Raw genomic sequence first — 23,781 nt, 5'->3', positions numbered from 1 at the left:
CGCACGAGATCATCAAATAAACTGGCCCTCTTGGCCCATTTGTGGAGTCCTGTGAATCATCACATCTCAACATGCATCCAATGCATTAACCATACCATCATAGTATCATAGGAAATAATCCACATGCCAACTCTTGCATGTCATCATGAGAACGTTCATCTTTGTTAATTGTGACATTATGAATAATAAGGAACTGCATGCTCATGCATGTCATAGATTTTGTACGGAACTATCGCATGCTTCAGTTATACCATCAACATAATTATATTAAAGACATATCATGACTTCTCATAAATGAACCACATGTCAATAATCCTCATATTATAGCATCATAATTCCTATGCCACATTATGCATATCATATCCATCATGAGTATTGAACATTAAATACCTATCATGACGTTGTAAATGAATATGTCAATATACCTTGACATAACGTCATAATACCTATGCATATCGTTATTATCATATGGATACATTATCACTATAAGAACCATATGTAAATCATTATCTTCCTACCATGAAACATTGTCAATATGTTTTCATCAAGTTGTCAATTACTTTTCAATAATCATTTCGACTTCTTTCTACTAGGTAGTTGACCATTTACACCAACGGTATATCATTAAATTTCCCATGAGCCTCATCATCTTGAGTCTTAATCTCTCGTCATATTTTCTTCCTTCCCCAAGGAAATTCTGGTGAATTTCATTGTTTAAGATATTACTATTGATACCATCATTATTTAAATCATTTATCTCAAAATTAAAATCCCTTGCTTTTACATCCATTTACCCTTTGGCTTATTGATTCCAATATCGCTATATGCAATTGCATATAAACACTATTTCATCATGATTTAATCTTTATATCATGAGGATTTGTTGTTGACTTATTTAACAATTAGTACTTCATCCACCAAAAATATTTTCTTATCTCATCAAGTTCGTAAAGTTCGTATCTCAATACCACTTGATTGCTTTATCATAAATTCAGTTTCCTCAAGTTGGGCAAAAGACTCTTTCTTATTAAATAGTATCATTATTTTAGATTTTGAAACAGTTGGATACACTACTACCATCTTTATCCATGGGAAACTTAAATGTGAGGTGTTATGTGGAAACCACCTCTTTTAACGTTATGGGAAGTCTTACTCGTGAAATAATGAGTCAAGTACAATCTCTATTAATTGACTTTTACTTCTTTTGTCACTATGTACACAATCCTCCTCAAGGTATCCGTATAAAATTTCTAGCAACATTCCTTCCTATATCTTCCTCGTTTATTATCATTTGGTCATCATGAAACTTCACCTTCACATTTTTTAAAATATTTAGATCATCATTATGACCATTACCAATCATGTTTCTAGCTCTACTCATCAATACCTTTAAAAGAACTTTCTTCTTGATAGAACATCCCTTCATTTCCTCCTATAGCATTGATATCCTTTGGAAATGTTGTTACTATTTCCAATTTGGGTAATACGTAAAATCTCCTGATCATACATCTTGTTATCCATAATTCATTCATATAGTTAGTCACCTATGAAATATTTGCAATGTGGCTCTCCCATTGTTATAGATGTTGTTATGCACACAACTTATCTTCTCCAATCATTCTATTTATCATACCTTACAGGTTCCTTAAAATAACCTTCATTATTACCCTGATTTTTCAAGTTCATTAGTTGATTGCCAATACTTTCTTCTTTATGTGCATCATCCTTAGATAGACCTTATAGTGATACCTTTAGAGTACCAAGTCATGATTATACCAAACTCTTCCATTATGTTTTAAAATAGGTTGTTTCTTCTTATTGATTTCTTACCCCTGTTGTGATACTTCTTCTCTACCACCTTAAACATCTGATCCAAGTTGGCCATAATCACATGAACTATCATTAGCAAGTTTCTCCTTTCCATTTCTCTTTAGACATCTTTATCCACTATATGCAATTAAACTTGAATCACGAAACCTCATGTAACATTATACTCAACATCTAAACTGAAATCCAAGTCTGTACAATTTGCCATTGAGAATATAATAGTACATGAGCAGATACATGTAATCTGAATGGCAATGGCAGTGCAAAATTAAATTTATTAGAAGATCATATTGAGAGAGTTGTGTTCTTGTAATAATAGACCAGAGAAATGCCAAGCAACTGTTATTGCTAAAGGACAATGAGAACAACAATCCAACCCAAATAATTAGTGAATAGTATGATCAACATTCAAGGAATGTTATCTCTGTGTTTTTAGATTAGATTGAACAATAAAATAATGAACATATGCTAGTGAACAATGATCATCTAAAGGTAATAAGATATCAGAGTTTATCCATTGTGAATTGGAACAGATTTCACTATTTTAGAGCACTTTAATTGGTGACAAATTTCAACTTCAATTATCCAAATACTTCAAGTGCTATGTAAACTGTGTTGTAAAATGAATTGGTGGTGAGTAGTTACACCAACATTAAATATTTGTTACAAAAAAACATGCCAGTATACCATATCAATAGTGCAATCTTTCAGAGAATTATACATCGTCAATTATGGGTAGATTATCACCATCCAAGATTACAAGATTATATACTTTTCCAATGAATCAATGAGTCATAACAAAACTATATACTTTTAATTAGGTGACTCATTTAGAATTTCTCTTTGTTATATGGTTGTAATGGAGAGAACTGTTGTAGTTGATTATAGCACTTTTCATGTTTAGAAAATGATAAGAGGATGCAAGCACAACCAACTCAAGAAAATGAGATAGTGGTTTTACCATGTAATGAGAGTCTAATGAGTGCAGAGAACCAAAGAATCTGCTGTCTATAATGATGCATGAGGAAACCAATGAGGAACTAATAAGTGCACCAACTTATACCAATCAAACATGTTTCACTTCCATAATTTAATATCCGACCTTTGTAATGATTTTAAAGAAATAAGTTGGTTGTAGCTTGTTTAACAATTATATCAATCAGTTATCAAAATTTAATGAAAAGAAAGTTGATGAACTGTAAAATAAATGATTGATATAGAGACCTTGTATGAGAAATACTATTATAACTCAAGAGTCTAATAATAACAAAGTTAATAAGTTATTCTCAGAATTTATGAATTTAATAAGATATATTTTATCATAAATTATCAATAATCACAATACTTAAACCATAAGTTAGAGGGTAATAATGATGTCAGAATAAATCTTAGAGAATGATCTCGATGTATAATTAAAGCTTAAGAATATTGGTGGCCTTATTGTGTTAAAAAGGTACTTAAATTTTGAAAGAAAATTTATTCATCATTATATGTCACACCAATACAGATTCATAATAAAGATAAATTGAAATTTTGGACTGTAGAGTGAAATATTTAAGTATTTGTTTAAGCGATCATAACTTATGTTAGAAGAATTAAGTGGACTGCTTTTAACAAAATAAATTGCTAAACAAATTTATTGAATGTATCTTGAGATTTTTATGGCTATTAAATAATTACTCCCAGAAAATTTAAGAAATCAAACCATCAAAGAAATATTCCATACCATAATAAGAAGAGACACTGCCACCCGACCCAGAACCGGATCGGATGACTGGGAAGGTTATTCCTCCCCAACACAAAATAAAATCATTTTATTAATTATATGGCCTGCCTGCAAGCGCACCCGCAAAGGCAACACCATATCAAATCCCTTAAATTACAATACATTTAGCCATATTAATTTTCCGGATAAGACATAAAATTGCCTGCATAAGACATAAGACATAAGATTGTAAGCTTGCGGCCATGGCTATGCATGTTCCTGCAAATTCCATTGTTCCTTTCGACAACAATGTCGAGAAATCTGCACACACTATAAGATCAACCTCACATTGTGGTTCGAAACATTCGTTGAGAGACAGTACCATTTACACAATCAATAGTACCATTTCCTCATCCAAGGTAGGTAATTGTTCCTTCAGCAAATTATATAGAACTGGTATTTGTTTATACTCATTTATCCAAGTATTCATACTACTAGTACCGGAAGAAGAATTTATACAACAATACTCTTTTTCATGCGCTATTGTATATCTCCTTACACTAAGTCAACATGTCATGATCTTTATAGCATATACACATATATATTAAAACCCTTAAAATAATTTCCTCCTTTATAAACTCACTCGAAGACAACTTCATTATAATTTCACACATTAATAACATAACTAACTTTTAAATTCACTATTCTATACACTCATTAACAATTTGTATCTCCATCTCACAATATGATATATATATATTTGTAATTTTCTTATTTTAATAAAAATGTTTACATTCTTTCAAAAAATAATTATATATTATCTTAAAATATATCTTTGATATATATTGTGATTCTCTAAATATAATAGAGAAATGTAATTTCAAATTTACTAAAAATGTATTAACACAACTTCTAAATATTAAATGTATGACTATATTTAAACACTTTTCACCTTATTAAATAGAAAAGAGGGTTGTAGGGAAGAATGGTTTATAACCCTTAAATCAAAGCACTTGGAAACATGTCATGTTGCTCTCCATCGATAATAATATAGAATTTAAAATAATGTTCGGATTTTACAGAGGAATTTAATGCTATGAAGATCAGAAATTGGATAGTAAATAGTTAAATGATGAGACTTTCTTGAGTAGGGATAAAATCCATTAATTATTTTATTAAAACGTATGTATAATTCCATGTTATACATGTATTTTTCTTACTTTTTCATAAATATTGTAAGTGGGACAATATTATCACAATAAAGAGATCAACTATAAAACCATTTTAATGTGTAAAGCGTCTAACTCACTCCACTCTTTTAAAAAGCTAGTACCTCTTTTGCATGTCTATCAACCTTTATAGAATGACTTTGCATGTTTATGAGCAGTACTTGCATGTGATATTTTTTTTTAACAAAACCAAACTGCAATCTAAATAGATGCAACCACGTATTGCCTTGCTCCATAATTTCCGAATTTGGGCATGCCCCGGTCTATGGAAAGTAATTTTCAGATTTGGGCATGTGCAGGTCTATGGACAGTAAAAGTGATGACAAGAGCGCCATCGTCTTTGTTTCATCCTACCACATCCGATAAGGAGAGTTATTTTTTCTAGGTGGGCTTAGGGACCAATGAGGGATTAGATTGCTTCCAGAGGGCAGAAAGTGACTAGAGGTCAATGAAACACGCTGGCCTTTTTTTTTTTTCAGTACTGGAAGCTGCATAGGCACTAATTTGCAGGATCCAAGACAAAATATATGAAACAACGGAAAAAAAAATAAAAGACGAAATGGGTAGTAATGTTAAAGCTCCTGGAATTGCAATTGCATTGGTTCTCTAAATATTCTGGACAGGAACATCGGACAAAAGAGTGGTTAAAATATTCTGGTAAAGAGGTATTGATGGTTAAATCTGGAAGAAGCAATGAAAATTAGACAAGATCAGAGGCCTTCCGCCTAGATCAGAGAAGTCATAAGGAATAGAATACACCGTAAACTCCTTTTATCTCTCTGCTTGTGGGAGATTAAATTAATTTTTTTTTTGGTCAATTGCTCGAAGTCGAGCTTTTATATGTTAGCGGAAGTTGGAGCTGTGGTGACATAAAATCATTTTTTTTTTTTATCTGAACAATATTTGTGCCAATCGGAATACGCGATGTTTGGCACCTTTCGGATGACGCATGCACTTTAGTGACAGAGAAACCATACATCGACATCAGCATAATTTTGATTAGTGGAAATAAGCTCTAATTAAAGCTTGACAAATGCCGGAATATGAAAAGATTTATAAACACGACAAAATAATCGGATAAAATTCGCGAATAAGATGTGATCAGACAATTCTACATTCAAACTCATACAAATCACAAAAATTCTAAGGCTTCGATAAGAAAGAACAAAAAGTAAAGATTTCCAAAGGATTGCCATCAAACTCCACTCAGGAATGCCAATTACAATATTCACTCGAAAATAACGTAAGTACCCACAACCAGTCACAAGAATAAATCCTGATGGGGCAAAATATATTAAAACTTAAAGCTAGAATCCGAAATCGCACTTCCTATGTTCAACAAATTATAAATATTGTGCAATGAGGCGATAAAAACTACCTCAAGCAAGAGACAAAAACATATTGAAGACTTCCTAAGGATTTGTATCAGACTTCCTAAGAGAAAGAAGGTGTTACTAACTAAAATTTTAAAGCCTTATCATAAAACACACACACCAATCAGTTTATGGTGTGGCAGAGCCTGCAAAGAATTGTTAAAAATGGCTAACCGTAGGCTCAATTGTGCAAGGATTTGCTACAACTGGCCACCCCCGAGCCCTCAATCAACGTACTACTACCAGTGACTCCTATGTCTTATAAGACCATTCTCCCAAGAGAATGAAAGATAGAATCTCGGAAAGATGGAATGCAGGAATGCCTCTCATCTTCCTCACCATCTATTAAATAGAACAAACATTGGAAGGGGAACCACATGCACACACTCCAGGTGTCTACATGCAACTTTCTTTTGATTTTTAGCTTTCTTGTTTTATTTCTTTACTTTTCTTTTGATTTTTAGCTTTCTTGTTTTATTTCCTTCTTTTGATAGTTTTCTTGTTTTATTTCTATTTATTCTTATCTAGAGCTTTAGTATGGTTATCACTATTTTTATTTTTATTATTTTTATTTATTTTCTTGTATATTTTTAAATATAATTTATTATTTAACATTTATGATTTATTTTTGTTATTTATTATTAAGTGATTTATTATTTATTATTTATTATTTATTTTGTATTTTTTTTTCCCCTGGGAAAAAGTCGTAATTTTCATTAAGGTTAAGAAAATTACATTTTGCAGATGCCGAAGCATATTCATATGCAGGCTTAAGCCTGTCGAGTTCATTTTATAACTGCTATATACAAAAAGTCTCCACGCAGGGAGCATTCAAAAATAAGTCAGAACTATGTTCAAAATTTAAACTGGCTCTTCGCAGAGAGCAATATATACTGCTGTAATAAAACAAAAAGATGTAGCTGTATCTACATACTGTAATGAGCAAAAAACTGCATGTGAATATAGGCTTATAGCCCATCATTCCAGTTGTTCATCAAAAGGACGATGATAATACTGATAAAAAGTGCCATCGACTTCCTCTTGGATCCACCATTCCTCCCCTATTCTGTGCGCTGCCTCTTTGGAGAGCTGGTCTGCAGTGGTGTTTTGTTCCCTGTAAATATGATGACAGACAAAAGATTCAAAGGAAGTGATCAATCTCTTTGCTTCGTCAAGAATATGTCTCAAAGCAAAAGCATGACAATGTGATGCATTATTGAGCCAATTGCAAACAACTTTGGAATCACCAAAAATCTGTAAATGTCTGCATTGTTTAAGGATAGCAAAATGAATGATGTGCTTGGCTGAGCTGAGTTCTGCGAAGTTGTTTGTGCCTCTGCCTAAGTTAATTTGTATCTTGTAGCAGTGTCTGTCATTAATGTGAAGTATGGCTCCCCCCCCGCAACCATCATCTTGGGCAGAGCCATCAAAAAAGGCCCAAGGCTTTGTATTATCAATGGGGATAGGTCTGAGAGTTCTCGGTGGGTTGGAGTGGTCCTCATCAGGTAACAAATTATAATCAGCAACTGTGTGAAGAATGATCGATGGCCAGTGTGGCATTTTAAGTTGGAAGATAGATTGGTTACGGGCGATCCATATAGCCCAACAAATCAGCAGAGGTAGGTTCTTGGCCTTGCCTGTATGCTCTAAGCACCAGTTAGACCAAGCCTCCTGTAGGGTGTTCCCATGCCATTCCTTCAAATGCGGGATATGTGATGATATTGACTGCCAGAAGGTAATGGTCGAGCTGCAGGATAGGAACAGGTGCTCAGTGCTTTCATCAGCATTAAGACATAGATGACAGCGAAAGGGTCCATAGAAGGATCGCTTCATGAGATTAGAACCCGTGGGTATTTTATCAAAGATAATATTCCACATCAGAAGTCTCGTCCTGGGCGCGGCCTTGAATTTCCATATCGACTTCCAGGTGGGATGAATGTCAGGTGGTTTATATGGCTCCATAAGTCTGAGGTATCCCAGCTTAGGTGAGTATACTCCATGTTTTGCATGTGCCCAGATAATCTCATCTGGTCCCTCCGTAAGTCTGATTTGTGCTTGAGTGAGAGCAGAAGTATATTCCTTCCATTCATCTGTCCATTGGTGAGGCAGGTCTAGAGCTCTGGCGGATAACCAAGCCTGCTGGAGGAAAGAGGAGTTTGCTTGGTCACCAATGTGTTTGATGTGCGTGATGCCTCTGTCATGGAGATGGTGGATGAGATCAGCTGGCAGTCTGTGGGTATTCCCGCATCCAACCCAAGGGTCCACACCAATACGTACTGCATTCCCTTCTTTTATCCTCCAAGTGATGCCATCTCTAAGCAGGGGAATTGAGTCAATGACAGCTTTCCATATGTTGGAGAAATGATTATTGTGTCCATGTCTAGTACAAATCCAATCTAATATGGATAGAGGCTTGATGTATTTGGAATAAGCCACCCGGGTCCAGAGACTGTCTGCTGTGAGTAAACTCCATCCGAGTTTGGCCGCCAGTGCTTTGGAGAAAATAGCCAGCCTCTTTATGCCCCATCCTCCCCAACTCTTAGGCTTAGTTATGGTCTCCCATTTTACCCATGCAAATAAACGCCCCGGCTGGTGTCCTTTCCAAAGGAATCTGCAGCATATGCTCTGCAGCCTGTTCAGGATGCCCCTTGGAATCCAAGCGAGGGCCATCCAGTATACAGGTGTGGCTTCTATGACCGCTTTGATGAGTACTAGTCTGCCCGCTCGCGAGAGGTATTTGTGGTACCAGACTTGTAGCCTCTTCTCTACTTTGGAGATAAGCCATAACCAGTCTGCAATTTTGTAGCCAGATGGTTTCAATCGAAAACCAAGATACTTTATTCCATCAGTTAATTCCAAGGTGACAAAAGGGAAGCGCTGTGTGGCATAGGTGATTTCATGCACCGAGCAGCCAACTGATGTAATAGTGGATTTATTATTGTTGATCTGCATCCCCGTGGCCTGCTGGAAAAGAAAGAAGGAGTTATGTAATGAGGAGGAGTCACCGATACTGCCATTCAGGAAGATGAGAATATCATCAACGAATAAAAGGTGAGTAAGGAAGAAGTTATCCACTATTTTGATTCCAGTAATTTGGTGTCGATCTCTGGTGGATAAGATTATCCTACTCAGTCCTTCCATAATTAGGAGAAAGAGCAGCGGAGAGAGAGGGCATCCCTGCCTGAGCCCTCTCTCAGCAGTGAAAAAGGTAGTAGCTTCTCCATTGAGTAGGACACTGTATGATACATCAGTGATGCAGCTCATCATCCATTTGATAAAATCATATGGGAAACCAAGATGAGTAAGCAGCAACCTTAGGTACAGCCAATTTGTTCGGTCAAATGCCTTAGAGAGGTCCACTTTGAGTATCATACCTTTCTGCTTCTTGATCTGAAGAGTATGCATGAGTTCCTGTGCTGTAGCTATGGCTTCATGGATCTGTCTGTGATGCAAGAAGGCAAACTGTTCAGAAGATATGTGCTGTGAGAGGATGGGCTTGAGGCGGTTTGCAATGATCTTAGCAATGATCTTGTAAAGACAGTTACAGAGTGATATGGGGCGAAAATCATCAAAAGAGATCGGATCATCAGTCTTCGGTATGAGGGCGATGAAGGTGGATTTGATAGCTGATGATATCCGGCCTCTTCTCCTGCTGTCCTCCACTATACTCAATAAGTCATGACCCAAAATGTCAAAAAAAGAGATGTAAAATTCAATGGTCCATCCATCAGGGCCAGGGCTTTTATCCTTTTTAAACCATTTCAGTGTGGCTTCCAGTTCATCCATGGTCACCTCCTTCAGAATCTCTTCCGAATTTTCCTGGTCCACATATCTGGGGAAGAGTTCAGCCACTCTCATGATCTCCAGTATGTTTACATTCCCTGGCGCCTTGTAGATACCTCTAAAGTGCTCAGTGGCAAGCCTGGCCAAATTCTGCTGGTTAGAGATGGTGAGGCCATGATCATCCTTTAATTCCCATATAGTGTTGATGGCTTTCCGACCATTGGCAAATTTGTGATAGAATTTTGTGTTGTTGTCTCCCTCGGTGAGCCAAATAGCCCTGCTTCTCAATCTCATGCTTTCTTCTCTTTCCTTCAATATTTGAGAGCGTTTGGCAAGCAGTAGGTTATACTGTTCCTTACTCTCCGGAGTGTTGAAAGTTCCTGTTGTAGAATTTTCATACTCAGTGATAATCCTTTCTGCCTCATTGAGGGTATGGTTATCCTGGATCCGCTTCTGATGTGCCCAATTTTTAGTTATCTGCTTGAGTTCTGTTAGCTTCCTGACAAATCCAGCAGAAAGTTCCTCTTCTTCCCGGATAGGGTTGTTCTGCCAGTATTCATGGACCAGCTGAATGTATGAAGGATCTTGTAGCCAGGAGGCATTGAATTTGAAGGGGCTTTTGATTTTGTGAGTGAGGCCATCTACCTCCAGGAAGATTGGTCTGTGATCTGATAAGCCCCCGGATCCTACCCATTGACGAGCTCTGGGTAGTTCATTGTATAACTGTTCTTTAATGAGGAAGCGGTCGAGTCTCCTGGCCAAACTCTGATCTCCACTCCTATTATTTGTCCAGGTATACTGAAGTCTGGCAGTGGGGATGTCCACCCAGTGATGGTCCTCTAAAAGGGAGGAGATGGTATCAGAGAGAGTATCCACTTGTGCCATATGCCCCCAGGATTCACAATAGCCCAGGGAGAAGTTTAAGTCCCCCCCCAATATAATGTTATCCGCTTGAAAGAGCCCCCTTTCAAGTAGGGATCTCCAGAATGTAGCTCGATCAGAACAGGGTCCATAGACATTTATGATGCGGAGATCCCTCTCAAGTGTATGATCATATATGTCAAGGCCTATGAACCCTTTGCCTCCCCAAAAATTGCAGATGTCCACTGTCTTGTTACAAACCCCTATTGCCAGGCCTCCGGATCTCCCTGATGCATCAAGTGCATGGAATGTCCAGTTCGGGAGCCAAGAGGTAAGAGAGTGAATGAGATGGTCCGCTTGGCAGAGGGTCTCCTGAAGAAAGATAATATCCAGTCGATCCGAGGTTAGCAACCTCCTAAGCGCTAGTTTTTTGGCTGAACTAGCAAACCCTCTACAGTTGTATGAGAGGAACTTCATGAGGGGGGAGGGGGAGGGCCATCCTTCGCTCTAAGGGCCCCAAAAATGGTTTGCTGTCGCCCGAGGGTGACCTCCTCATCCACAGTATGTCTTGCTTTAGTAATACGAGATGGACGACCTCATGAGGTCTTGTGGGAGGTGGGGGGACTAATAAGGTCGAGACCTACCACATCTGGGCCTCGGACTTTGACCCGAGGACGAAGGGAATATCGGGGAGATGGCTTGGAGAGAACCGAGGTCGATGTGATCAGTGAGGGGGGAGCCAAAGGAGGAGGGGGCGGGATCGAGCAAGAGAGTGTATATTGAGAGTGAGTGAGTGATGAGTGTGTAGATACAGGAGGATTAGATTGTGCTGAGACTGATGTAGTGCAGGATGCATAAGATGACAAAGAGATAGAAGGAAATGACATACCCGTAACCGCTGAGTCCACCGGAGGGGTCAGTGTATGCTCCTGAGCCTCTGAGGACGTTGGCGGTGCTGAGGTAGGTGCTACAGGATCTAAATTTGCAGGCCCCGATAATTCCTGAGGTGTATCTGTTGTAGGGAAAAGTATCCGACTCGGATGACCCTATCCCACTCTAAGGGTGACAGTTCCTTAGCAACAACTGTAAAACAAACTACTTAAGGTTTACTTCTTTATGAAAGCAAAAGAGAATGGAGAAATGCACTAACCGTTGCCTTGCGCTTAATGTCGAATCCAAACTCTTCTCTTTGGCCGCTTGCTCCTAGCTCTTTGTTCTTCTGCTCGCCCAGCTACAATGAGATCCTGCAAAATAACAAAGAAGGAAACTACAAGAGGCATGCAATCATAACTGGTTCATGGATTAGTGTAAACCAAACATGCAATCATCACAATATATTATTGAAACAAGAGCACATAGAAGAACCTCAATAGCTTTTATTAATGAAGAAATAAAGGTTCTGAGAGTATTACAACCATTGAAGGCTCCAACCCAGCAACACCTCCCAGCAGAAAGAATTGCTCTTCTTCACCTCTCTCAAACAATCACCCAATAACTCGATAGTGAAACCAACAGCATATCATTACTTTGCACAAAATTCCAGCCTCCTGAGCTCATAGGAGAGAGCTCAATATATAGATGAATTGAGAAAGGATGAGTCAGCTTGCAACTGATGTGTAGCTGCCTTGTGTCCTCTCTCTCTTCAGTTAATCTTTAGTTGATCTTCAGTTCTTGAGTCCACTTGGTGAACCTTGCTTCCACTTGGAGAAACAAAGCCTCTGACTCATCACAAGGCGAAATCCCTGATCCAAGTGTCATTTTTGGAAGATTCCAAAGCAATGACTCATTGTGCCACTTGTCCCATCTCGCTCAGCACAGGTGGCCTTTGTCCCACTTGCTTTGCAACGCAGGTACACCATGGAGCAACTGAGTTTCAGCGCAGAAACCTAGTGGAGCACCTGCTTTGATTTCAAGATTGCTTGTTTTTGAGTGTTTTCAGGTGGAGAACTGATCTGAGAGCTGTTGGTTTGCTGACCTTGTTCCTCTAGGGGTAGGAACATCATGTTTAGGGAACTTTGGATCCCTTGGATTATTGACAATTCATGCTTGTTGTTGTAAGGCACAAAATTGTCTATAACAGATGCCCCCTAAAGTATGAGGTCGTTTATCGGGTGAAATGCTTTATTGAGAGGATCCGAAGTTCATTCAATCTGCTGAGAAGTGTCCTGTAATAAGATACAATACGATACATTATTTTTCATACATTTTCATGATCTAGCTGAGGCGGGCATTCCCATGCTCAGCTTTATAAATACATTTTGGTACATAGAACAGACGATCGTCTGATTGTAGACTGATAATTCTCTGCTGAAATTATCATCCTTTGAGAAGGATGATTATCTGCTGCAATGATGTACATATCAAATGTCTTTATATCCTGAATATATATCGCAGCCCGGATGGATGAAACTAGATCCGGGGTCTTCAATCTCTTCCGATCTTCACTCGATGTACAAGTCGATCCATGTGAGAATTTCTTGAAGTCGAACATGGAAAGACATCGCTTGATTACCGGCCAATGATGTGAACCGTTAACAAGCGCGAGAGGAATCACCGATAAGGATGATGACCCTCAAGGTACAGCAGTACAATTCACATGGTGGGAATAAAGGACTTGGCGTCGACCACCATGCAAAATCCTCTGGTCGAAGGTCATTGATGTATACCTGTCGCCGGAAGTGAGAAACTTGCCATTGAGGCATGCAAGCTTCAAAGTACTGAAGGGGTTGTTCCTAGATCAACTCCTTGGATAATGAGCTGATGTCGACAAGGAGCGATCCGTCAAAGGAGGGCCTTAATGAATCCCACATCAGTGACACGGAACGGAGCTAGTGATTGTGATGAGGTGAAAACAAACTGTGATGTATGATTCAGGGTGGCGGTCATGAAGTGGATGAAGGATAATGTATGGCAGTGGGTGGGACACGGTTGACTCTTTGCAGAACCACATCTCTTGAACATATAACGACACTGATGTGATGGATCGGTAGCATTACCCCAATTGTGGATGGTGTGGCGAGGACCATGGTTATGAGACCGGTGAATGAAACAACCCAACCCGATGTGATACGGAGGACAAAGTGTCATGTTCAAGAGCGATTTGTTACCATTAATGCTGTGAGGTTCTCCCAATTTTTCCCCAGTCATTGCTGACCAGTACCTCTTTATTTTTGTCAAGCTTGAGGAGGATAACATATGCTTGTTCTATAACCTGCCCTTCGGGCAAGCCCATCGCTATGTTTTAGCGAGCCTAGCGATAGGGAAACTCGTTCTCGTCTAAAGACAAGTTTGTCGCTATTTAATCATTTTAACGAGTCTAACGACAAGGAAAACTCGGTCCTTTTCATTTTTAGAGAGTCTGAAAAGGTACGGAAAGTTAACTCCAAAATTCCTTTTTCGTCTTCTAATCCCTTAAGTCCGAAAAAGTATAAAACAATACAGAAGGGATGAATTTTCGATTGCTTTAACGAGCCGAACAAAACAAGCGCTCGATCTTTTTGTGTAATAATCCCTCAGGTCCAAAAAGATTAAAATCTAGAGGAGGGATAGCTCTTCCGGTCGCTTTAACGAGCTGGAAGGCCAAAACTCGGCAAACTTTTCATATTTTACGAGTCAGTGAAAAGAGCTCAAAGAAGACTCGTCTTTTGAGGAACGAGTGATTAATAGGGCAGCAGCAGATTCCAGGTACAGGTTGGAATATTCCAATCACGGCAGTGTCACAAGGATGGCTTAGTGAAATCACTCTTCGCAGCTGTTCCTCAAAACGGGTAAACAAACATATGGAGATGAACGATTGGCCAAATGAACAGATGGAGGTGAGACTGCAAGAACACGACCAAGGGCTTTAATATGGCTGTCAAAGGTTACATTCACCAAGGTTATTTACCGGTTCATTTTTTCTGGGTGAGCTTGAACTCTAGGGGAAGATTGCTCACAACTTATGTTTATTTTTTAACGAGCATGAACTATGCGCTAAAACTGCTCGGATCTTGCGTTTATTTTTTAACGAGCATGAACTATGTGCTAAAACTGCTCGATGATATGTTTGCATGCCCCCAGCATTATAACGCAAATCGAGGAAATCGAGGTGCATGCCCCCCAAGCTTCATTGCATTCAACTTTGTTGGTTGGAATGAAGGTTTACCATTGAGATCTGGAAAGGGGATCGTTTCATTTTTTTAGTGAGGTTGACATAGTAAAAGAACTATCCTCATTGCCCACTGTATTTACAGTATTCGATAGAAAATCGAAAACTGAAGGATGATAAAGGTTATTTTGAGTATCTTCCCCACAACCCGGGAGAAGGGAACGACGGTGGGAATCATTCCATGGTGCCCCGTCAATTACCATTGATTGGACTATTCCTTTGTCGGTTCCATGCACTCGCGACCAAGGACTTAAAGGGGTGCCATATTCTCTAGACCTATCTATCCAAACGCTTGATGAGCGTTGATTGGGGTTCGCCTCCCAGGCCTGAAACATTGATTGCTACAATATTTCAATGGGGCTTGGTGGCAAAACCATCGGATGATCCATAGCGACTCTGCCTTCTGTGACTTTCAAGGTGGATACCATATTGCATGTTGCTACAAATGGTACATTTCCTATGCAAATAGGAGGTGGTAGCGCGAAAGTTCCCATCATAGTGGGATCGTTCAACAGACCTACTCCAATATCTTGAATCGACTGGTCGCTGCCATGGATCATGGGAACACTTCCTGTAACTTGTGAACCATTAGGGAGGAAGTTTTGTTGATTGACGACCGTAATCCCTCCTTCAAAGGGGAATGCGATCTTCCTAAAATAGGTCGACACAACAGCTTCCATGGCATAAATCCATGGTCTTCCCAGTAGGATGTTATAGTCAAGATTGCCATCGATGACTTCAACATCTATTTCTACTGCTTTGCCCCCTAGTTCAACTTTCAAGTTACTAAGGATACCGTAAGGGGTATATGTCCTTCCGTCGAATGCTTTTAATGTTGTCGATGATCGCGACAAGGTTGGAGATCCTAAAGTTTTCCAGCAACTCATTGACATAATACATGTCGATGCTCCCTCATCAATAATTGTTCGATGAACAGTTTTGTTGAGGGCTTTCACTTGGACGAGGAAAGCTAGTTGAGCTGGTAACTGAGGATCATATCCTTTGTGATCAAAGGATACAAGATTGGAATCTTTAGGATCCACCCCACCAATTGCTGATAACAATGCCTGCCTTTGGGATGGGCAATTTTGTAGTACTTCAGGAGTCGACATAGCAGACGGTGATTGCGCCAAATCTTCCACTATATTATAATGCTGTGCCGCTCTGGCACGAGGATTAAATGTCGACTTGTGTACTACTCCCTTTGGCGGTTTTATTGTTAATTCATGTGTGATGGGGGGTACAACTTCTGCCGAAGTTGTTGTCGAACTGCTAGGTTGATCTTTACCTTTATCGTTCGACACCTGTGGATTCCCGTAATCTTTGTTCCTTGTCGAAATCAAAGCATCATTCTGTTGCTTCGATATCGATAACATAAGCACTTGCGACGGTGAAGCATTTCCACTACCAACCAGATTTTTTCCTCGATCGGGAAACGGATCAGTTAACACAACTGGAGTTTGCGAACTCTTTAAGAATCTTTTTAGATCAGCTTTGTATGGACATTCTCTCGTCCAGTGATCCTCATCACATATCTGACACCCATAAGGTGGTTTCCTATCTTGAGGAGGGCTGGAAGAAGTTTTTCGAGGAGATGACTCTCCTTGTTTCTTCTTCTTCCCTTTGTTTTGTTTCTTCTTGCTTCTTGGTTGATTGGTTTCTTTGCCCTTATCTGTCGATACGGCATTTACTTCCGAAGCAAGAACTTCTTCATGCGCATTTTGATTCGAATCCTTACGGGCCTTCTTTTGATTGGTCCTTTTCGGATTCGTGTTTGCCGTGCCAATCACGCCATCACCGGCATGAGAGTCACTGTTTGATTTAGGAGGAGGAGGGATTGAAAACTCTGGTCTAGGGGCGTCTGGTATTTTGTCATAGAGCGTGCCGGACTGAGTATATACTAAATCCAAGTATTGTGCACGAGCGATAACCTGCTCTTCTGTTACGACTCCCCCCTTTGCCACATCTTCCGTTATGGCCGGAAGTAACGACTTTATAAACCACTCAGCTAAAAGCTGATCAGGGACGTATGTTTTAACCATTCTTCGTCGACGTCGCCACTCATGTATATGATCTGATATATGAGTTGCGGTTGTCTGTTTGAAATTGGTCAATATCTCTGTTCCCGTTTCGTACCTTATTGGTAATTGAAAGTGGGTTAAGAATGTCGTGGCAAGGGAGCTAAAATTGTCGAACGAAGCTCTTGGCAATTCTATATACCATTTTGCCGCTGGACCTGTCAATGTCCTTTGAAAGAGGCGAAGCCGTATCGAATCCTCATTTAAAGTGTTCGACGAACACCATAGATGAAATGTCATCACATGATTCGACGGGTCTTCACCTGGATTTCCATTGAATTTAGGAATGTCAGATGGAAGTTTGTGCGGAATCATTGGCCACCATGGGGCGTAAGCAATTGGATCATTGGTTAACCGATGTATATCAGGCAACTCTAAAGTCGCCACGAATGGTAACTGTTGATTCAAGTTAGGTGAAGCGTAACCAGGATACGATGGAATCGCCTGAACAGTTGGTCTTTGCATACCAGCATAATGGAGTTGATGTTGGTATGATTGATACGGTTGATGGACTTGACCACTTTGAATATATGGTTGTCCCGTATTCGCAAAGATTTGCTGTTCAGAACCCTGGTACACTTGTTGGAATTGCGGCTGTTGGTATTGCACTATCCACGGTTGCGACACCATGGGTTGTTGCGCTATACTAACCATTGGACCAAGATGTGGGGTAGTTGTACCCGACTGTACTTGTGTTGCCCCACCAGTAGGCGATTGTGGTTGAGTCACAGGGTCAAGGGGCTGTTGCATGAGAACCTGAGAAATCTGAGGTTGACATACAACAGGCATTGTTTGAACTTGCGACACGGTCACAATAGCCGGTGTAGTTGGGATGTTCGTCACAGGTACACACTGTTGCATAGAATATACAACTCTTGGTGGTTGGGAGAGCATAGGTACCCAACTACTCATTGCAATTCCACCATAACTTGAATAAGGTTGAGAACTCCCGTATGGGTACCCTCCCAGAGGGGGTAATGAAAGGGCATACTGCCCCCCATACGGTAGCAACCCAGAACTCAAGGCAATTGATTGTCCTGGAGGACTGGATGGCCTAATTAGATTCCCAAAAGGGTCAATTTGATGAGTCTCACCATGAGAGTTACCAGACATTACTCCGGAACAAACAGGAACAGACCATACTGTCGAGATAGTCTCTTGGTGGACTCCTTCTAGCGACTGAGAGCTAGTTGGGACAGATGGTATGCCGGCGAACATTGTTGGATTTGCAGCAGGTAGTTCTGCCGTCGCTGTGTCATTCGACACAGTCCTAGATGTCGACGGTTGTTCAGTCATTTTTAGTCTATCCAATTGATCACCTAGTGATTCTACAGGAACTTCCACTGGTGATGGACAAACTTCTGTTGTAGCAGGAAATAGAGTGACCCCTACTCCAAATTGAATTGGAGTGGATACTTGCGGTTCTCTATAATTTCCTCTATCGCAATCAGACCAGGTGGAAGAGGAAGACCGTCAGGTCCGTAAAAGATTTCCGGTGCCGAAGAAGGGGTTGTATCGATCGCGACGGATGTTTGAGGAACAAAACTCTCTGGACCGGTTACAGATGGAACTGGTTCAGTTATACAAGTATTTGTCCCCAGACTAGGATCAGTATTACTGTCCCTCCGTGGCGATTGAACTTCTTCTATGGAGGCAGGGTTTCCGGAAATGTTTGGAGTGACCAGAATCTCAGATGTTGTTGGAGCACTTGTTCTAACTTTTAAAGGAGATTTTGAACTGGTTCGACGAGCTCACTTTGTCCGGATTGTTTTCGATTCCGGAGACAAAGAAGGTTGACTCGCAAGCCTCTGAGAACGACGGATATTCAATTGACTTTCTTCCACGATTGCGGATTACTCGATCAACTAAAATATAAAGGGGAAAATTTGTGTTTCCGATTTGAATGAATTTTATTAGATGCTTTTAAACATAACTTTGCTTTTTCATGTTTTAAGAGTCGAGAAAAAGCTAAAGATGACTCTAGTCTCCTTCGATGTATTAACGAGCCCGAAGTGACAAATGCTCGGTTGGACCTTTTCAGTTATAGAGTTTGAAAAGGGCCAAAAGAAACTGCTCTGGAGATCTAGGCAGAGGGTGTGCCAAACCTTTCGTGAAACCACAGAATACGTTTTACGGTACGGGTGGTCGATCTTCGTGAATGCTGTGTTCACTGCATCGCGATCAGTAGGGCGGCCGACACGGCTTCCTATGGATAAAGGATTGCCTATAGGGGTCTCCCAATATATACGCGACGGTACGTGGGAGCACAAGTCCGTATTAGTGCCACCGACTCTCAGGAGGAATCACCCACCTTCGTAGAGATCGATAGTCACTATGTTTAACGACGCCGGAACATGTCTCTACCTAGACCTCTAGATGTTTGCGTTATGTTTCAAATGCGTTGTTAGGTTCATTCAGTATATTTTAAGTTGATCTTTTTAAAGTTTGCCTTTCAAGGTTCACCACGAGATGTATATGACAAATTCCTAAATGCAGCCTAAGATGAGAAGCAAGCTTTTTCAAATCTTTTTGACTGATGAAAATCTTAACTACTGAGAGAGAAGGAAGGCAAATTCTTTTCACACAGTTCATACAGCACAAACTAATGCACTTTCTCCTAAATCATCATGCAAACTTTTTCAAATGCAAAATGCACAATGCATGTATTTTCTTTTCCCTTTCTTAATGTGGATGGATTACAAAAAGAAAGTGGTTATATAACTTTGATTTCGATTTAAAGCGAAAGTAAACAAGTTTGTCCAAAATCAAAAGACACCTTAAGATTCACTTGCTTAATCACTGGAAATACATGAAATCAAACCATACTAACGAAAGTAAAATGACTAATCAGCTATGGACAGCAAACAAGCTAATTCTTTAGACCAGCAAAATGCTTAACACAGGTCCAGATCTAAAAGGCCAAAAGCATGACTAGTTTAATTTTCGTTATGGGAAATTGTAAATGAGTAAGAAATACAAAGAACAAGTACAATTTCATTATATAACAGAGGCAGAATGATGGCAAGTAATATTGGTTTCAAAACAGGCACAAGACTGACACCTAGCAGCAAAACTAAGTGAAAACAGGCAAGAGAAAGGAGGAAACCCCAAATGCACTAGGCAAATTTGGGCCAACGCAGGCTCTGCACAGCCAAACTGGCTCTCAGCGCAGGTAGCCCCTTCGGGACCTGCGTTGCAAAGCAGGTAGCCTGTGTACTACCTGCTTTGGAAAACGAGAATTGCGTTTTCACAGTTTCCGAGTCATAACTTTCTCAAAAATGCACGGTTTTTGCTCAAATCAGAAGCAATCAGTCAAGCACATTCAAAGGAATGATTAGGAAGGTGCAAAGTTATCACTAAGAGCTTACAAGGATCCTTGTAGATCAGCTCTTCAAATCATGAATTTGCTCAGAAAATGAGCAAGAGTAGCTGCCCTCTACTTCGCTTTTGATATAGTCAAAAGCTTTTCGATTTGGTACTCTTTTGTTCAGGAAATGAATAGCAAAATACTACAAACACAATCAAACGGATACGATCCCCAGCGGAGTCGCCAGTTTGTTGTAGGGAAAAGTATCCGACTCGGATGACCCTATCCCACTCTAAGGGTGACAGTTCCTTAGCAACAACTGTAAAACAAACTACTTAAGGTTTACTTCTTTATGAAAGCAAAAGAGAATGGAGAAATGCACTAACCGTTGCCTTGCGCTTAATGTCGAATCCAAACTCTTCTCTTTGGCCGCTTGCTCCTAGCTCTTTGTTCTTCTGCTCGCCCAGCTACAATGAGATCCTGCAAAATAACAAAGAAGGAAACTACAAGAGGCATGCAATCATAACTGGTTCATGGATTAGTGTAAACCAAACATGCAATCATCACAATATATTATTGAAACAAGAGCACATAGAAGAACCTCAATAGCTTTTATTAATGAAGAAATAAAGGTTCTGAGAGTATTACAACCATTGAAGGCTCCAACCCAGCAACACCTCCCAGCAGAAAGAATTGCTCTTCTTCACCTCTCTCAAACAATCACCCAATAACTCGATAGTGAAACCAACAGCATATCATTACTTTGCACAAAATTCCAGCCTCCTGAGCTCATAGGAGAGAGCTCAATATATAGATGAATTGAGAAAGGATGAGTCAGCTTGCAACTGATGTGTAGCTGCCTTGTGTCCTCTCTCTCTTCAGTTAATCTTTAGTTGATCTTCAGTTCTTGAGTCCACTTGGTGAACCTTGCTTCCACTTGGAGAAACAAAGCCTCTGACTCATCACAAGGCGAAATCCCTGATCCAAGTGTCATTTTTGGAAGATTCCAAAGCAATGACTCATTGTGCCACTTGTCCCATCTCGCTCAGCGCAGGTGGCCTTTGTCCCACTTGCTTTGCAACGCAGGTACACCATGGAGCAACTGAGTTTCAGCGCAGAAACCTAGTGGAGCACCTGCTTTGATTTCAGGATTGCTTGTTTTTGAGTGTTTTCAGGTGGAGAACTGATCTGAGAGCTGTTGGTTTGCTGACCTTGTTCCTCTAGGGGTAGGAACATCATGTTTAGGGAACTTTGGATCCCTTGGATTATTGACAATTCATGCTTGTTGCTGTAAGGCACACAATTGTCTATAACAGTATCATCCCCTTGAAAGCTCTGATGAGTCTCAGGAGGCTGAACCGGATGTTGTTCCAGAGGGGTCGACCGGGTGATATCAGTGACCTCTTCCTTCTCGTTCCTTTGCGATTTCCGAAGGAGCGGGCAATCCCTGTAGAGATGCCCCACTTTGTGGCATCTGCGACAGCGATATGGGATACCCTCATAGTCGATAATCTGCCGTCGCGCCGTATCTTTCCACTGAATAGTGATGTACTCATATAGTCCTCCCCTAGTATCCATGTATATGAGAATCCTGGCATAAGCCATCATGCCCGTCTGAAGATAGGACTTGTCATAGCCCATATAAGTGCCGAGTGCATTGCCAATGCGCTTGAAAATTTCTTCAGACCAATAATGAAGAGGTAGTCCAGGTAGCCGAATCCAAATAGGGCCGACCCCAATCTGCTCTGTCTCAGGATCAAACAAGGGTGTCCATCGCTTAAGGAGCACAGGCGCATGGTCAAAGTGCCAATGTGAGGACAGAACCCAGTTTGTATGATCGGCACGCGCGAATCTTAGTGCAAACCATCCCCTCACGAATGTCTGCACAAAAGGGATATCTACCAAGTGATGTCCCCAAATCTCGGTAGCCCAAGCCTTCAATCGTGCCGCCGTATAGCTGCGACCCCTGATGCGTCCAACCAAGACCCGATCTGCAAAATCCATCGCTTCGCCCCACTGTATGTCCTCTTCCAGTCTGAGGAAATAATCAACTTCTCTTGATTTGAAACACTTTGATTTCCTTTTAGGGCCGCCGGGAGGGGGTGGGTTCTGTGGATGTCCGGATGCCGGAGGAGAGAAATGTGATGGAGCCGAGGGTTGGTGGGTTGCAGGGATACCAGCAGGGAAATCGTGAGTAAACCCAGAAAGGGGGCCCGAGAGCGGGGGTACGGAAGTAAAACAACCTGATGAGGGGCCAAGGTAACCCAAGGGGCCGGAAGAGGATAGTACCAGGTTAGGGTTGTGAGGAAGGCGGTGAGATGAACCGGCAGTCTGTGGGGCTAACCCTGGGTTAGGGTTTAGGCTACCAGCAACAAAACCTAGGGTCGCCGGAGAGTGGGGAGGCGTCGAGAGTGCCGGCCAGGTGGGGGGTTCATCCGGGAGGACCACCGGCAAAGATCTGGAAGATTCACCATGTGAGTACTGTGAGTAAATCCCAGAGAAGTCATCGTAATACATACCTTCTGAGCTGGCATTGGGGGTTCGCTAGATGGAGACCCCCTCCAAAGGGTCAGCAGAGTAATCGACGGTCTCCAGGTCCTCCATAGTCATCTGCGCCTCGGAACGGTGAGCACTTTGCGGAGCAGTGAATCCCGGCGAAAACGACATGTAGCGGTTGAAGGTTCGATGAGAAACCGCCACAGTAGAGAGCGTAACGCAGCTTCAGGTAAAGTATAACCCCCGAGAGTCGTATACCCGGACGGCGATAGAATAGTAGAGTAGCTGACGGAGAATGTAGCGCGGTGAAGGGCAAAACGGAGCGGCGAGTTACCAGCGACTGCAGGGTTACAGAAACCCTAGCCTAACCCTGATCGCGTGATAGCCCTACGCGTCTCAGCCATAGCAATCTCCTCTTTATTTTGTATTATTTATTATTTATTATTATATTATTATTTATTATTTTTATTATTTATTATTTATTATTAAGGGGAGGGATATTACAAAATAATTTTAAATAATATGGTGATATTTATATATTCAAGCATCACAAATCCCCTAAGGTTTTCCTTGAATAAGAACATATTTTCTATCTAAGAATTTCTTGACGGTGCTCGACCCGCCAACATGTCAAGGGATCTCCCCAGTAAGAAGTCCCATTTAGACCTTAGACCGTTTGGTGTAGGAGTCCCAATAGTGGGTCGTATGGTAATTCCTTGACCGTGATTTCGCACAGAGGCAAGTAAGATAACTTTGTTGGTAGCAAGGGTGTGAAAACTACAGTGAGTCAAGGAAGGTGCATAAGAGGTTTTAAAACACAGGAGTTGAGATGAGTGCGCCCCTTGGCAAACTTGTAATAGTACTCGGATTGGAAGGAAACACACGAGCAAAGATACATCACAACATGGAAGGCAAGTTAGTGAGCAATCCAAAGTGATGGTTAAACCAACAACACATTTCAGAAAGATTTGTACA

The 23,781-nt window shown here is 40.7% G+C and overlaps 1 protein-coding gene across 1 annotated transcript; it reads right to left on the bottom strand.

Moving 5' to 3' along the window:
* Positions 1 to 7,112: 7,112 nt before the first annotated feature.
* Positions 7,113 to 22,827, bottom strand: LOC149250660 (uncharacterized). Its single transcript, XM_089453715.1, has 3 exons — positions 21,612 to 22,827; positions 9,892 to 11,065; positions 7,113 to 9,783 (listed from the first exon to the last, which is right to left on the bottom strand). Exons 1-3 carry the CDS (start codon positions 22,825 to 22,827, stop codon positions 7,113 to 7,115), a joined length of 5,061 nt encoding a protein of 1,686 aa, XP_089309841.1.
* Positions 22,828 to 23,781: the final 954 nt, after the last annotated feature.

The sequence above is a fragment of the Pinus tabuliformis genome, chromosome 7 (genome assembly GCF_031772625.1).
Source record: "Pinus tabuliformis cultivar Carrire ecotype Pingquan chromosome 7, CPIR1, whole genome shotgun sequence".
NCBI classification, from domain to species: Eukaryota; Viridiplantae; Streptophyta; class Pinopsida; order Pinales; family Pinaceae; genus Pinus; species Pinus tabuliformis.
The sequence above is the reverse complement of the archived record's forward strand: the minus strand, read 5'-3'. Positions and strand labels throughout refer to the sequence as shown.